The sequence below is a fragment of the Porites lutea genome, chromosome 4, assembly GCF_958299795.1.
Source record: "Porites lutea chromosome 4, jaPorLute2.1, whole genome shotgun sequence".
Classification (NCBI taxonomy): Eukaryota; Metazoa; Cnidaria; class Anthozoa; order Scleractinia; family Poritidae; genus Porites; species Porites lutea.
Genome location: NC_133204.1, coordinates 35,575,465 through 35,592,862, shown reverse-complemented (window position 1 = coordinate 35,592,862; position 17,398 = coordinate 35,575,465). Strand labels below are relative to the sequence as shown.

The 17,398-nt window shown below is 39.6% G+C and overlaps 1 protein-coding gene across 1 annotated transcript; it reads right to left on the bottom strand.

The window, feature by feature from the left end:
* Positions 1-808: 808 nt before the first annotated feature.
* On the bottom strand, positions 809-16,016 carry LOC140933420 (uncharacterized). Its single transcript, XM_073382970.1, has 8 exons — positions 13,939-16,016; positions 9,610-9,897; positions 9,033-9,077; positions 6,894-6,951; positions 6,720-6,782; positions 6,105-6,242; positions 5,358-5,495; positions 809-1,853 (listed from the first exon to the last, which is right to left on the bottom strand). The coding sequence occupies exons 1-8, from the start codon at positions 15,917-15,919 to the stop codon at positions 1,298-1,300; spliced, it is 3,267 nt and encodes a 1,088-aa protein (XP_073239071.1). The 5' UTR covers positions 15,920-16,016; the 3' UTR covers positions 809-1,297.
* Positions 16,017-17,398: the final 1,382 nt, after the last annotated feature.

Here is a 17,398-nt window from a genome sequence, read left to right as displayed (position 1 = left end):
AAGTGACATGGGACAGCAGGAATGGCGACAAACGACTCGAAGATGGGTTGATACTGCGACAGCAACAGACAAAAGCGCAAATGGGAAAATGCCAACAGCGACATGGCTTTCTCCTCAATTCGCAAAACGACAGGTTTTGAAATTCAGACTTGGGACATACGTAACCCCTCTAAAAGGGCTTCCCTATCCACCTTTTGAGCAATTGGGACCAATCCTGTTTTTTCCCCTCCCCCGGCCCAACCAAACTCCAAAAAAAGATTGTTGGTACATCACGTAAAGACCAGGGGCCCGTTTCTCGAAAGTCCCGATAATTAACGGGCCCGGTAAGCTGTCTCCGTTTACATTGAAGATCGAGGTTTCAATAGTTTTGCATCTAACATGATAAAACTATGAGTCAATGAAACAAAAAGCAGTTGTTTGCTGGCCAGGACCCGCGCTCTTATTCTTTATTTTTCGGTTTGAATATTTGATTTCGGGCCCGAAAAATTACTGGGACGTTCGAGAAACGGGCCCCTGAACCGCAAACGCTCACCCACCAGTATTGTTTAAGACTCCCCCAAACCATACCCTGTTAGGTGGCACATGCCCGTTTAGGCCAAAAGAGGGAAGTGTTCCCACCCCACTTCCCCGCTGGGGCGTCATTATTGCGCGCGGCCTATGCGTTTCAGGCCGCGTGGTCAGAGCGAGTTTTTTTCTGGCCGTTCGTCTCCGATACGTCACCGAAATGCATTGACCGAGAAGGCCTGGGAAGACGCCAAAAGTCAGACCCAGACAAGACAATCCTCTCCAGTAAAGAACTTGAGGTAAAACCAGCAAACAAAAAACCAGGTCGATTACAAACATAAGTTTGTTTATTTTTTGTCAAGATGCCTTGCAACGTATAAAAAATAATTTCAAAATTAGTCCTATTTCTATAAAACATCGTTTATGTACCGTACTTTGTCACACAATCGATTAATTTATCAAATTTACTTGACAAATAACAAATGGATAAAAACTTAACTTTCGTTTGAACGTACCACATTCTTTACGTTTGAAAATTGGTAAATTAAATCGCTCTAAGCATGCACAGGAGACAGAAGCAAGAGAAATAACAACGCTTTGAAGGAAAACCTGGGGTCAATTAAAGTGTAACTTCAATAAATAGTTTTTTTGTATTTCATGGAATCTTTCAAAAATTTTTTCCAAAGCAGCACATAGGAGGAGAGTCGATTATTACTCACGTTCCTAATGCTGACCTACAGTAATTCTCGATCGTTCCATGCGTGTTAAACAGTAAACCTGATAACACTTTTTATTATTTATGTCCGCGCGTTAAAGGTTGCGCTAATTCCACGATCCTTTGGGAAGCATTTGCCTTTTTTGCCGATTCGCTCACAGTAAACGCATCAGGATTAAATTGAACGTGGTCCATGGTCTCTCGAATGATAGGCTTGGACAAAGTTTGGGTCCTCTCTGAGGCTATTGCTCTAAGCGTGTTCCTGCTAACCGGCCACTCCACATCTCTACAAGGTAAATATCCCTCAACCGTCTGCTTCGCTTTTGCCAACTCCTGCACTCTTGCAGATGCCACAGTCCGTCTGCTTGCCGAGGAAACGCGCCATGTAGGTTCTCTAACAGGCCCATCTTGTCGTGTTTTGGGTCGCGCGAGTTGCTCCACGCGCGCCGAGGACACAGCTCTCTTAGCTGGCTCACTGACAATCCAAGGCACCACGCGCTCGGGTTGATACTGGTGATGAGTTTTCTTTGGAGTAGCCAGTCTTAACGATCTCTCCCGCTCTTCGGCCGTTTTGGCTGCCTCGCTAACGTGCCAGATAGGAGAACTTCTTCCGCAGCTGAAGATGTAAGCCTCCCTGGAAAAAAAAGAAAGTCAAATGAGTTCAAAATGGGAAAATGAATAAGTATTTTTCACTGAACGACGACCTATATACATTGTATACAGTCAGTTTTCTCTAAGACGGAAACCTTTGGGAGAGTCTTGGGACCGCCAGGCACTATAAGTGTCCGTGTCAGGGAGATGTCCGTCTTATAGAGAGTCAATTAAAGGGAGTAAAGAAAGGCAGGGACTAGCTCTAAGTGTCCGTTTTTAAGACAATGTTAAGAGGTGTCCGTCTTATTGAGGTGTACGTGAAGAGAGATTCGACTGTATACTCTCTCGAACTCTTCACTATGGCCCAACACATCGGCCACTTGTTCTTGTCACAATTAACGGACAGAAATCCATTTACTCAATTTTTTTTAACCGCTCTATAATGGCCATGCATCTCTCAACAAAGTGAAAGGCGTCTACCGGACAAAATGATCCTTACAGTCAGTACGCAGAGGTCATCAATACTCTCATTTCATCAGCATTTTTGAGGCCATTTTTGTTGAAAGGAAGTTCCACGAGTCTCTGTTTTAGTGACATACTTTGTTCAATGTGTTAAGTATTGATATGCTGAATAGTTATGATAGATTGGATAGTTCTTGAACTGACTACACAGGGTACTCTCTAGGCACTTCATAAAATCCCGTCTCTAATTTGCGACTTTGTCCCTATAAATTAATTTTAATAAAGGAACAAGACAGCGCGTATTTTCTCCTAAATAGGGTTCTAAAAAAGGAAAATGTTGTCCTAAACTGAGTAGGGTATTTTTGATTCATTTATTGTCCAAAATTAAACGTGACCTGCATGGCGTGGGAGCTCGGCATGACATAACCGGAAGACTTATTTGGATAATAGGTTTAGTTTTGTGTTATAGACTGCTATCTCTGGACTGCTATTGAGTTGGTAAGCGACGGTGTTCTATCAATAGAGAATGAGCTTCTCTCTTGGTTCTATAAAATTCGTCATTACATAAATCAGTGAAATTAAAAAAGGCTGAACATAGAAGTCCAGGCCCTAGCTAGATGATACAGGACCATAGACTCGGAGATAGATTTTGTTTTTATAGAGCTACTCTCGTTGTTCTGGTTGATGTTATTTTAGTGTCTGCAGGCAGAATGGTTTACTAAATTGCCTCGCCAAAGTTCTTACTGAAATGGCTAAAAAATTCCAGTTAGATAAGCCTTAGTTAGAGCTAGCGTTCCATGTCATAGTAACGAAACGAATCGAAGTCAAAAAAATCCAATCGCCTGTGTACTGTTTGAATGACAATTTTCTTACACACCACGTTATAATTCTTGTCGGGTATACTGTGTAATATTCCCTTAGACAAACTACATTTTGAAACTTTACCTTTGCGGTTGATCTTGGGGAAAGATGTTAACTTCGCCTCATAAACTTCACAATACTCGATGGTCCCCTCCGACAATAACTAACACAGTAGCCGGGTCAAGTACTCCATGGCAACTGAACGATCACTAACAATTGAATAATTCTGGAATGTCACGCGCGCACACAGAACTGATGTCACAATGTACTCTTACTGGGCTCCGCGTCAGACACAGAGCAGAATCAGAGCAGAATATTAATGCCTCTTTTTCATGTCCACTTTCAGAAGACGGCTTTAAACTTCAAAAAAAGTTCTACTGTAAGTTAGGCCTCACGTTTTTTGATAATGAAATTTTGTTAACAGGTTTTTAATTGTTTTGCTTTTTACAAAGAGCTAATTATCACCAAATTCAAGTGTTTTGAAATTACTATGAAACCAAGCGTGTATGAGCTATTGTGAAGAGACTGTTTAGAAGAACGTTAGTTTAAAATCTGATCAGTTTGATATAAAAACAGGAATTTTTATGTCAAAAATAATTAATTTTGTAGTTGTCAACAATTGGTAATCAAAGGTCATGGTATAGGGGTGCATGAACCAGAAGCTACAGAACGTTTTCAGAAGTACATTTTAAAAGACAACACTACATATTTTTTATGGAAATGAGACAAAAAAACAGACAACAGTGAATTTGACACAGTGGTTCCCTGGTGGTATTGGTAATATATTTCACACTATATGAAGCAAATTGCTATGAAATACCGCCTGTATGCTCTTGAATATCACTCTTTTCTCTTGAATAAATGTTTTATTTCAAAAAGCTTGAAAACATTCCTTTATATAATGAGTTTATTTTTTGTTTTCATTTGCATTACAACCTTACAGATCAAGCTTTGCCAACCGCGTTTTTTGTTTGTTTTGTTTTTAACTGAGTGATTCTGACATTATGGGAAGAGGATTGTAACATTTAGTTTTCTAAGTTTCCTCTCCTCAAATCCAATCCTCTACATAAAATAAGCCCCTGCCCCCGGCTAATCTTGTAGGCTCCATATAAAAGCCGCTGTTCAGGAAATGAGTCCAATAAGAGTAGATTCATGAAACGTTGACGTGATTCAAATTTTCACCTCGTGAAAAATATTATGAACAAAAATGTTGGTTCGGTGATGAAAGTATACTGAAAATGATCGATTAAGCGCCGCGGCGCTTATTTCATTTTTATAGGTGCGGCGCTCATCTGAGAGCAGCGCTTATTTCAACTACGGGTAAAACACTGAGGGGAATATAGAGAGAATTAAGAGACTGGGTGCGTACTTGGTGTGCACAATAGTATGAAATATGTACACCTTGAACAGTTATATGAACCCGGTTTCAAGAGTTTCCCTACATTAACTTTAGAACTCACGAATTGGTCGAGGTCTTATTTCTCAAGTTATATCTAGCGCCGTAACAAAGGTGGGGCGTTAATTTTTAAATACCTGTATTAGCACCGCGGCGCTTATTCGAGAGCGGCGTTTAATCGATCCTTTATGGTAGTGAACATCTGACTTAAATCCCGGGTTAAAAATAATCAGTGGCCTTAAAATATTATTTAATTAAGTCATAAACTGTTAGCAAAATTGAAAATGAGTTGGAACGTCGGTTTGTTCGAACACCGTCTTAACTCGGTTTCCTAAACGGTACTTCATTTTTCAACCCCAAAGAATGAAAACAGAATAATATTCGTGCCAAAAAAAAACGAAAAAACCTTGAGACGAAATTTGAAGTTAGAGAAAAACTTTTTGTTTTACCAGAAAGGATCTATAACTAGTGCGCAATCTTTACTAAACACAGGCCTTCAACAAAGTCATCAAATTACAGTAGCCTTTCGAACCATTGATCCCAATAATCAGTGAAGGGTATCACGAAAATGTTATAAGCATCGTAGTGGACAGACAGTCTGCGGAAACATTTGTTCAGGTATTGTTCAGCGTTTTTTTTTATCTCTGGAATGGAAACAGTTCACAGTCTGACGTGCAACATGGATCAATGCAGAATGAAGCCTGGCGGAGTTACCTGTATCAAAAGAAACTGTGTTGTTGCGTAGGCAGAGGAATGAACGCGAGCGCTAGCGCCTTGTGCAGGGAGTATGCTTTAGTCGCACGTGTACGTTGGTAAATGTTAAGTTACCTTGGTTCTCTGTGTCCCTCTGGCACCGGCTTAGGCTCGGCCAACTGCTCAAGTCTTGCGGAAATGTTTGCTTTCAAAGCCAGCGGTTTAACCTCCCACAGAACAGAATTGCGACCGCAGCTAAACGTGTATTGTTCCCTAAAAACGGGGAAAGTAGATCATGAGGCTAGGTATGGTAAGCTCGAGTGCGTGTTTTAAAAAAGATAATTACAAACTTTCTTGAAACCTCTTTTCAAAAACTTGCCACACGGGTGAAGTGCGAATGGGTGAAGTGCCTTTTAACAGACCTTCTTTTTTGAGCGCGTGTATAAAAATTAAAACAGCGGGGAATTTATTGACTTCTCGCGCAGGTGGTTGGGATGGGTAAATGAGAAAAACATGAATAAAATAAAACCTCGGGCTTCGCATTCACTCACGCTCTCGTTGACTTCCTCAAAGGAAAGGCTATGGAAATAGGAAATGAGCGGAATTCAGCACCTAAAAAGGGCGCGCAGGCTAAAATGAAACTACTTTAAATTGCTACTTGATTCTTCTTCAAAGAGATTGGTTTTTTTTAGAATTAATAATTAAAACGTTTGGCTCATTTCCAGGGGCTTCTTTCCTTACTTGAAATTGATTAAGTGACAACATAACACACTCTGGCAGACTAGCTACGATCATGGCGTGCTCGATACCGTATAGACTAGTTGCTTTTTGCATGGTACATTGTTAGAATTAATCCCTAAATTTACCGGCTTTGTATAGTACCTGTTACACTTGAGTGGATGATCTTGTTGGAAATCTTTCTTCGGCGTTGCTAAGGCCATTAATCTCTCTGAAGCATTCGCTGATAGCGCTGCTCTAGATAAAGGCCACATCGTTTCTTGGTTTCCCCAAACGAGAGGCCTAAAAGGCAAATTCTATTCTTCAATATATGTTGGCTAAACAATCAAGCCAATTAGCACTCTATTAAACAGTGTCTTTAGCCTTTTCACAAAAAATGTCATTAGCGCGATATCACTGCATTAAAAATAAAAGTAAAACTTTAACTTAAGTGCAAGGCATTTTTAACAGTATACACTAAATTTTGTCATTTTTTTCAAAAGTTATCCTTTATTCAACCAGGCAACGAACAACACCGCTTGATATTGAAAAAAGGAGAGAATACCCTTGTTTTCAGATAAAATGTGTTTCATACATTTCAATAATCATGAAGAAAAGCTAAGCAGAAATTTCTAAGGGCAAAGTGCTAAATCTAGAATAAGTTAGTTATCTACTTATAGGTTACATATTTAACTAAGCCTTTGCAGGAACTTTTCTAATTATACTAGATTTTTGCATTATAAACACCACTGAGTACGCCTTTTATGTAGTTTCCCTTACCAAAAGCTTGTCATCCATACAGCCTTGGACTCCTTGGGTTTTGCAAGTTTGACCAGGCGAGTGCTGTTAAAACAAAAAAATAAAATATATCTTCAGAAAAAAGGAAAACTGATCGGATTGTTTGAGACAAATAAGATCAAATTGAACTAGAAACCAAAGCAAATAGTTACTTACATGCCGGCATCTCGAGTGGCCTCCGTGAAGTCGGGTAGCGGGTGATTCACTCTAACAACTGCAAAGAAAGGAAAACACGAGACATTGAAGATCTCGGTATTCCTGGTAAAATCAAGATTAAGTAGCTAGTTCAGCACTTAGTTCTTGGGGCATCCATTCATACTTACATGCCACTTCTGTCATGTTTACAGCAGCAGTTGCAGCAACAGAGAACTTTTAAACAGATTGTAAACAAAAACCGTGTGATACCGGGTGTTAAGGCTTGTGACAAGAGCAGTCGCTGTCGTAAGTTAAAAGTTGTAAGGAGCGTAGTTTGCTTAGAGTCAATTTCGCTTTGGTTATTTCTATTCGTCAGCTTTGTGCCGGGGTTGTCTATATTTAACACAACGTCCTGCTGTGTTTCCATAGAGACACCACATTTAAAACGTGGTGCTCATTAACGTTGTCCGACTTTGCATTGCTATCTGGATTGTGATTGGACAACCATTAGTCCTGTGAGGTTTCAATATCTCAATTGTATTGTCTTTGTTTTAAGTAAGCCACAATAACAAAGGGCGGTAATTGTATGTTGATCCTGGAAATTGTTATTCAAACAGTCCTACAAACATAAATTTGTTAAGATAGGTGAATTTGTGCACGCAAAAGACAGGCTTCCTACTATAGTGATTGAGGTTTTGCATCCTTGAGCAATAAACAAAAGATAAAATAATGCAAGACGAAATTAACTACTGGTACTCGGCTTCAACATTAGCTACCATTAACTCCAACGAGACAAATTCTAATGCATATTTTATTCTGTTTAGGCAATAGAATTTAGAGAAAATGAAATTTGAATGACTTAATGCACAAGTTTTAATATGATGTTGATGTAAATGTTTCAGTAATGACTTAGAACAATTGGAGAGGACGCAAGTACCTCAGTCTCTTGCTTGGAAAGAACTAGTTTACTGTAAGAAATAGTCATCATTATTATGCAGATAGCAAGTTCGCTACTAGTGATTCCGTATCAAACAAAACTTCTTCTTGAATAGCCTACGAGCGGGCTCACTTCTGCTAGCTAGTTCTGGGAAACTTTTGGCGCGCGAGGAAGTCACTTTCCTCGCGCGCCAAAATTTTCCCAGAACTAGCACAAGTGAGCCCGGGCTACTTCGTTAAGGAATTCACTTGTGGCTACAGAATACCCAGTCTATTCTATTCTAATAGACCACAAGATGCTAAAAGCATAGTCGAAGAGACCAGCAGAACACGCACAAAAGCCAGTTGAGAGTGTTAACGTCGGTTTTGCCTTTTAAGCTTATACTCATCATTTAATCAAGCTTCAAATCACTTCGAAAATTCAAAAGCGTAAAGTAATTAGAAAATAAGAGGTACCAGGTACCCTGCTTCTTAAACTCCTAATTTATAAAGAATGATGAGCTCGAGTTATCGTAACACTGTTGCTATAGGCAACGATCGATTCTGCAGTTTTGATGTCCGATGATTAACATGAGTCTAACATTGCATAGAAAAAACCTAAGGCCTGTTTCAAACGTAGTGCTACTGCCGTGCTAGGCTGGCTCGACTGTAGCTACACACTAGCACGACTTGGTTTCAGACTTCGAATTTAATTCAGTCGATTAGAACGGCTGTTGCCGAATACAAAACGCAAAATTAAAGAAACGGTTTAGCAAACTTTTGAATATATTCTAATGTATTTATGATTTATGAATTGAGTTCAGCACGGCAGTAGCACAACGTTTGAAACGGGCCTAAATGATGCAAGGGTGGGTTTAAACTCTCTCTCAACTTTTCTTGACAAAAGTGACACACCTTCTCCGCCTAGTCACTCTTCTTAAGGGGGGAAGTCTGGTTGTTTTTTTGTTTGTTTACAATTTTCCATAATTCTAAACATCCTTCCCTCAAATTTTTAATCTTTAATTTATCATAACATTCGAAAAATAACCCAAACATTCCGAAAAATTTATTGAAATAATGACTCAGACTCAATTTTTTCATTGAATGAAATCTTAGCTAGATTTAGGACAGTAATGAAGGAAAAGCAAGGCTTTAAACCATAATTCCCCCAAGCTTGTCGTCCACGACAACAGTAATAAGTATACTCTGCCGCGGTTTGAATTATTTCACTGAAGAAACACTCACTGTGTGGTAACTTGAGTTTCTGCTGCTTCTTTGCTTTCTTTATTTCTGCCAGTGAAGGGAAAAAAAACGAGTCACCGCATTAGCCACAATGACAAAGCGGTGTAACCGCGCGACTGAAGCACTTTATACTGCTACATTGATATCTAGCATTCAATCTGTATCAGCAGGACTGACTACTAACTGATGTTGTTTCACACTTAAACATTATTGCTTATTTTGTAGTTGCAGATGTAAAGCTTCAAGGTCTCGACAATTTGCTAATTATAAAAAGTTATCTCTTATTTAAAAAAGGTGCAGGGATTTCACGAGTTGACTCAAGGTATCAGCAGGGAGAGACGGCCACACCCTGAGGTTGATCCACTCGAGAATTTTGCTGCGGTCAATCACGAGAAGAAAAAGTAGCATCATAGAATAACGAAGTTATTAGTCAAAATCCTTCTTCAAGGGTAGAAAAGGGATACTGTAACAGTGTTTTTAATGTAGTGCGCTTTTCAAAAGGTATCTTCAAAGGGAAAGGGCTCTGAAATCTGGGAGGAGCATCCCCGCATTAAACTTTGTTACTCCCGGAGTTCCTTACCTTTTGGCGTTTCAGCTCTCACAGATAAAGCGTAAGGAGAGGTTGCACCAGAAGTCACCGTCTGCGGCCGAATTAACGGTAAATGCATTCCTTCGCTTTCAGAATCACTCTGTTTCTCCTCCCGCGTCGCAGGTGTATTTCTCTTTGCCTTTGATGAAGACTTTCTTGGCTCCCTGTTCACCGGTGTTGGCTCCTTTTGCACTGGTGTAGCCTGTTTAAATGGCGATGGTTTAACTTCTTCCTTATCAGGGCTGGTAGCCTGTGGACCGACAGCTGTGCTCTCTCCCTCTAAGAAACAGTAGTGACTCAAATCAGCTTAAGACTGGCTCGTTTCTCAGCGAGTCTGGTGTCCCTGGCAACACAGTTTAACTAAGCGACAGCGCACTATCGAGAATCATGTTTCCTAAGTTCTCTTTACTCCGGGGCACCCAACGACTAGTTTCGGTAAAATGTCTGTCAAAGGAGTAAAAATTGTCTAGAAACTTCTATTGCAGACGAAAGGCTAGAATTTTTCGGATAACCGTTTCGATCGTCTAAGATATTCGGAGTTTTAATATTAACCTCCCTAAGATTTTCGGGAGTGGATTTTTTACATTTTATTCCCAATATTTGGCGATTATTGGTAAAAAAAAAGGCTAGTACTTGAAAATTTAGGTATAGACAAAGGTCGTCCTCTAAAATTTTCTTATGAAAGTATGGTTACTCCGCGTGTCCTTGCAGTGACAAGACCTGCCGGGGTAGCTTAAACTTTCGAGACGGTCAAAGTTTCCCTTCAGTAAAAATCCGAACAGATAGATAGTGATTAGAGCAGCTCCAAATTGACGAAACAGACTTCTAAAGCATAGCTAAATCCATTTTAAACATTTATGACTTGTTTAGAGTTTTCTAATCGTTGGGTGCCTCTGTTCACTAAACAAACAAATAAATCATTACATTGCTCTTACAAAAATCGAAATTTCTCTTTCAGATCATTTGAACTCTTCTTGTCAATATACCAAAACACTCAGGAATTTACCGATTTTCTAGTATCTTGGTAGCTTTTTCCTTGGCAACGTTTTTAGTCGTCTGTTCCATTTAAAAGGGTTTATAGTCTTCCAGTTTATATGATCAAAGGTGAGAAGATTACTCTTGGTTTGTTAGGCGAATCTTCTCCAATCTAGTCAGTTTTTGCAAAGGATACTTCTTTGAATTCGTGCATCATGCCTTAACTTACGGTTGCAATTGTACAGTTGGCATAATAATATACAACACATTACATCTTTCCAGTTTAAAATTACCTTCCGTTCCTCTTGTAATTGAGAGCATTTCTCTGGTTTTAGTCAACTAAATATTTTCCTTGATGTAGACAGCTGTTCAGCTGTTTAACGGGTGACGAGTACTCTTCAATAAAACCAACCGAAGGCAGTTGAGTTTTGCCTCTCGGGAATAACGTTTAAACATTTAGTGTCGACCTATGTATTTTCTCAGGCGATTCCATGGTAACAGCGATTCGGATGTTGTAATTGGAGAAAGTACGTGGAGTTCAAGAACTTCATTTGGGCAAGAAGAAGCGATGCTTGGCGATGGTTTGATGGTTAGATAGAGTGATTTTTGTTCTCTTAGATCTTTTAAAAGTGAGAATTAGTTCTACAATACTGAGGTTTCGTTTAGGCGTGAGAGCCTAGAAGAATAGTCCTCTAACCACCACAACTCTGGAATCCTACCGGTCATGCATCTTCCCCTGCCGTGCGCATATTCCGTGGAACTATTTGTGGTTTATGAAATCAGCATGCAGAGTGGCTAAGTTCAAAAGTAAACAATTTAATCTATAACTTATCGTTGCAGTAAATGATGGTGGAGATGGCAATGTCTGTCGCTTGAAAGCATTCAAACACGTTTTTTTGACTTGGAAAAAACGCTTATTGCACTTCGACAATCTACTATCTTCTCGCTGATTTTTTTTCTGCCAAATTGAACTCCGCTCAAATTATTTCGAATAAATTCATGAGGTTCTCATTATAATTTGCGTGTAACTTACCATGGTCATTTTCAACATCCTCAACTCTAATTTGGGGGCCTTTTTCATCCATTGACGATAGTTTTGTCAGCCGTAGATGCTGGCCTTGCTTGGCCTCAACTTTACTTTGTTATAAAGTGTGTTTAACTTTCTACGATTTGATGTCTTAGAAACCGCTAATTGCAAAGATTAACTGTTCTTGACCAATAAATCTTTAATGACTGGCGTTTTAACATTTGCATGTCAATTCAGCCCTAAACGTTACCCCTTGTTAAATAACTTGTCGTAAATTATGAATTTGCATCAGTGACACTTCTCTTCTTAATACAAATTTCCCCTTTTTAGTCTTTGAAATATAAAAGAGACACTATTTTTCAATATATTCTAGAAAAATTATTACTGCACATCTTTGGGTACTAAAACAGGGCTGTGAGGCAGACGAAAGCCTTAACAAGGTAGCATTAGAAAAACGTTTATCTTGTTTTGTATATTAGGCTGTATGGTTAACAAGGCACCTGCAAAAATCTTCAAATTTTTGCAGAGGCTGCCGACTGAGGTAGTTGCCTCTATGATTTTTTATTTTTGAAGGCTACTGAAAAAACAAATTAGGCAAATAAGTGTTCAAGTAATGAAGAAAAAGTTCTTGGAAGTAATAACAAATTCAAGACCATCAAAAAAACTATCTCTATGGTAACCGGAGTATAACTGCGAAAAAAGCTTCACTATACACCTGTTTCGTTACTGGGAAAGAGTTTTCTGCTTCTGGTATGAAGGATATTAAAGAATTAGGCGTATAAACAAACGACAAATATATTTGAACTTTAATTGTTTTAAAAAGTTGTTGACAAGTCCGCAATTCTTTCACCATTGCTGGTGTAAGCCTGGCCTCCATTGAGAGGCCATCGTCACCTTTTGGCCCATCGCTTTGAGTGGTTCTTATTGTCTGTAGCTCTAATAAATACCGGCAAGAATTCTTGACGCCAGTTCATTTATTACATTTGTGTACGGTTGATGGTCTTTGATTGTTTTTTTTTAGATACAAAGAGTACATGAATTGACAGAGAAAATTCTCCACTCCAGAAACTCTAGGAAGAATGGATGCAAGCTTTGGGTGTAGTGATCAGTCTGAGATTGTTTTAGGTGGACGAACGTTAGTTATGATTGGTGGATGATCCATTAACCAATCATACGTAAAGCTTTTCACCCAAACGACCCCAGAAATCTTTGCGCCGAAAGCTTGTACCCATTCCCCTTATGGCTTCCGGAATGGGGAATTGAAGTTAATTGATTGTTAGCCTGGGGAAATAGCCGACATTACGCGTCCCCACCACTGGTTTCCCTGCGAAATCACGTCTGAGAAACAAGGGCAGAAATTGCATACTGATGACGTGTCGCTACTAAGATCTCAGTAGTGTTTCTGATTGGTTGTCGATTGTTTTCTCAGTCTAATTCGTCATCTGATGGATCATGAGAGAATAAGGAGAGAGAGAGGGAAACACCCAGTCTTGCCGTTGGGATATGTGAATTTCACCGAAAGTTATTTTTAGACCAATTAATCGCTTGAAATTAATTAGAAGCTGGTTTTCGGAGAGGTCCGCAAACTTTTATTCGGTGTTGAATAATGGGACATTAGAGACTTGAAGATCCAAAAAGACGCGGACGGCTATGAGAACGTCAAAAAACCAACGGTTTAATAAGCAAAACAACAACTTTGCACGTGTATCACCCTTTTTTGTACATGTCTTTCCTGTTTTACACTTCTACGACGTAAAAATGTCTAATGTCGCGCTTTAAGCAGGACGTAAACAACAACGACGAAAGTTTATTTCTCTTTCTGAGCTTGAATATGGTCACATTAAAGTCAGCTTCCGGAGGGTTCGCATACATTTGACAAAGTAAGTGGGTAGGAATAATCGCTGTAAAGACGAAAAGAACGTAAATTCACTTTTTAAGCGACGTTCTCGTCGCCGTCGCGTCGTTGGATCTATGACGGGACAATGCGTCAACGCCCTAAGATTCCCTCTCTGTTCCATTATTTTCTCTTAGATGGATACTTCTTCTTGTTGTTCTTCTATATTTCTTCTTATCATCACCATTTTTCCTTCATGTTTCATATTTAGGCTGGTCTTTTCTAAAAGATGACCGCTAAACGTATATTTCATTCTGTGTTTATATCACAAAGGGAGTTAGTAACTTATCTACTGACTTTATTTGTTAGTGAGAAGGCGATGGCAGGTTGACTGGCCGATTTCGAGTAGACACTAAACAATATAGAGATTTTCAATTAAAACTAAACTTCTATTAAAAAAGTCAATGTAAAAGTAAATACTTACCGGTACTTGATAGACTCGACACAGAAGTGGCTCGGGCAGACTTAATACTAGAAGCTGCTAAGCTAAGATAACTGCTGTACTCTGTTATGGCAGACCGCAGGCTCGGGCTGCGTTGAAGGATCAGACTGATAGGTGTCCCTGGTGGGAATAATGAGCCTCGACTGGATGCGTTGCTTTGGTAACCAGCATAAGCTCGGAGTGGTTGCATCCTGGGCTTTCTTGAAATTTTGCTTACTTTGCTTGAAGCACTAGAGGAAGTTTTTCTACTTTTGTCAGATTTACTTGATTTTACAGTGGACACGGACAATGCACTCGTTAAAGAAACTCCACCATCGATTGAAGGTTTCTTGTGATGACTAGTAATCGGTCGAATAGTCGACGCAGAACTAAGATACGTATCATTTCTCTCTCTCCGACTACGTTCCTTGCGTTTCAAAACTCTTTTACGTCGATTCTTAAAATCATATAAATCGTCATTATCTGTTTCTTGTCTTTTTCGTTGCTTACTTTTAGATGACATTTCTGCTCTGCTACTTTTGCCCCTACGACCAGACCTGCTTTCAGATCGATTCGCTCCTCTTTCTATCTCGAAAAATGACATCACCGCTTCCCTATTCAAGTCAGGGACAGATTTGACACGCGGCATGGTTGGTGTCTTTATAATCGAACGAGTACTCATTCGCGAAGCCATCTGACTGCGACTTACTGGTCGCGCATTCGAGAGTCCAGGAAGTATTGTTAATGTAACGCGGCGCTTCCTAGCTTTTTGAAGGTCAGGTTGGGATTTACTTAAGGTTTTATTAGAAATTGCAGGCAAATGTGGCACTTGAGAGCGAGATTGTGTTTTTGTGGGAGTTTTTCCTCGCGTTGTTTTCCGTTTTCTTTTAAATTTGTTATTGTCAGGCCCTTCGCTAATAGTGTAACCAGCTGCACTGAATGTGCTCCATCGTGTCCAATTCCTCACTGTCACATAAGAGCCTTTGCTTTGCACGCTCGTGGTGCCTTTTTCGCGCATGCTCATTCTACTAAGCGCTGAACGGTTGCGACTCGATTCAGAAAGTTCCGATTCATTGACTTCAATTCCAAGTTTCTCTCTTTCTTTTTCCTGTTTTACTGCCATTTTTTTCATGCGGAACTGATTGATGTTCAGAATGTAAGACGGTGCAGAACTAACAGTGGACTTGACGCTAGCTCTTCTCTCTGTCTTGGTCGTTTTTATAGATTCCGGTCTGCTCCGGACTGAAGCAATGGTTGGAATACTGCTTGTGCTCGCATTTAAACTGCTGGAGTAGTGAGTTCGAACACTGACAGGAGTCTCTTGTAGTCTTTTAGAGTCTGTTTCAGTTCCATTGGTATCATCCTCGACTTCATCCTCAACTTTAACATCATCATCATCATCATCATCATCATCATCACTGTCGTCACTCTCATCTTCACTTTCACTCTCGACACTTTCATCATCACTATCCTCGTCATCATCACTGTCGTCATCGTCGTCATCATCTTCGTCATCATCGTCATCATCACTACTTTCTTCCTCATCGTCAGAGGCGAGCCTTGGATCCTCATCTTCGCTATTAGTTTTGTAGTCAATGCGGTCACTTTCATCGTCATAATCAATCCTCACAATATGTGGAGTAGGGTTGCTTTCGTTCCGACTTTGTCCATCGGGGTTCCTTCGGACTGATTCGGGTCCTGGTCGGTGTATAGGCAAAGAAATCTTTCTACTAACTTGCGAGGGATTATGAGAATTGACAGCTTTTTTAGCCTCTACATGATGCGACTTGGTATTGAGGCTGTCTTTAAATGCACTAAGTTGTGAGCCATAAGACTGAATTCCTGAGCTTCTACCATCACCTTCTGTTCTTTCATTGTATATTTTTCTCGTAAGGGACTTGCTTTTCCTTTTTTTCTCTTGTAGTTCTTTCTCAAACCTCTTAAGGTTTTCACTGGTAAGCGAAAACTGTTTCACGGTGGACATGACGTGACGTTGTTTTCTCCGTTGTTAACATTCATGCTGCTAGAATTCTTTTTTTAACTTCACATTCCAGAGAAATTGTCGCTATAAAAATAAAAGAAAAAAACTTTTTAGACACGAAAATACTACCGTAAAACTACCAAGAAACCGTTTGCGCGAGGGAAGTGTGATTCCATCGACGCTGTTGTTTACCCCATACCATTTGGATTCCTTATTAAAGCACTTATTTTGTGATTTAAAATTTTCCTACCAAATATGGATTCTGTGCATACTAAGTTCCAAGTTGAGCCTAAAGAACACACGTACAAAGCCCAACCTTAATCAACAGGGGAAACACGTGAACCTGACTCTCGCTTTCTAAGTCCTTTGGCATCGCTTATTTAAACTCCTAGTACGCAATTATGTTAAATCAGTTTAAAGAACTTTGTAACAATGCGCGCGATTTAGGCCCTTTGTCCACACTAATGCGTTTTCAAAAGTATGCACTTTCGTTGTCATCGAAAACGCAACAATTGATTGGCGTCCACACTACCGTTTTGATGCGTTTTCCGGCTGTTCAAACTAAAACGTGGGAAAAGGATAGAATTGCGTATTATGACGTAAGTGGAACTCTATGCGCATGCTAAAATGCACGCTTCTGCGATATTTTCCCGAACATCGTGTTCATTTTGATGCGTTTTCGACCCTTTTCGACCATCCACACGAATACGATATGTATGCGTTTTCATTTTTATCCACTTCCAACAGTGTTTTCAAATCGAAGCATTTTTTACGAAAACGCTCATCGTATTAATGTGGATGGAAAGCCTAAACGCATCGAAATGTATACGTTTTTAAAAGGAAAACGCATTAATGTGGACGGAGCTCTAAATTCAACGAAGATTGTAAAATATGTAACTCTGATGATGACGGATGTACAGCGGTGGAAACATGCTGGTAAATTAAAGAAAGTTGTTTGTTTTGTACTTGTTTCTTTGACAATCTCTATTATATTGTTGCTGCTATCTAGACCTTTTTGATGAATTTATACTGGTTCCTTCTTGGAGGGCCGCTCAACATTAATTTATATCCATCTGGCAATGTCAATTCTTAAGCCGGGAAATCAATAAGGTCTTTTTAGTTTTTTTTCAAATTTTCTATTTGCCGATGCTCTCACTCGTAGCTGGCGGGATTAGCCGACGAGTGCTCTTGTTTGTTTGTTTGTTTGTGTTTGTGTTTTTTATTTGTTTTAATTTTGTAGAAGAGCCGTGAGAAGATTGTGATCAACTCATTGGAAATTTCGTTCTCTGGCTTCTCCGCCTGCTTTGAGTAGCAAGTCCGCCACGAAACTGTACCCCACGCATGACAATTCCACTAGCTACGTACGCGGGCTACAACATCTATAGTCTCTTTGTTTAAACACAATTAAAAGTCGAGTCGGCACAGGGGCAATAACACTTTAAATCGCCTGAAAATGAATCACAGAGGAAAACGAAGTCATGA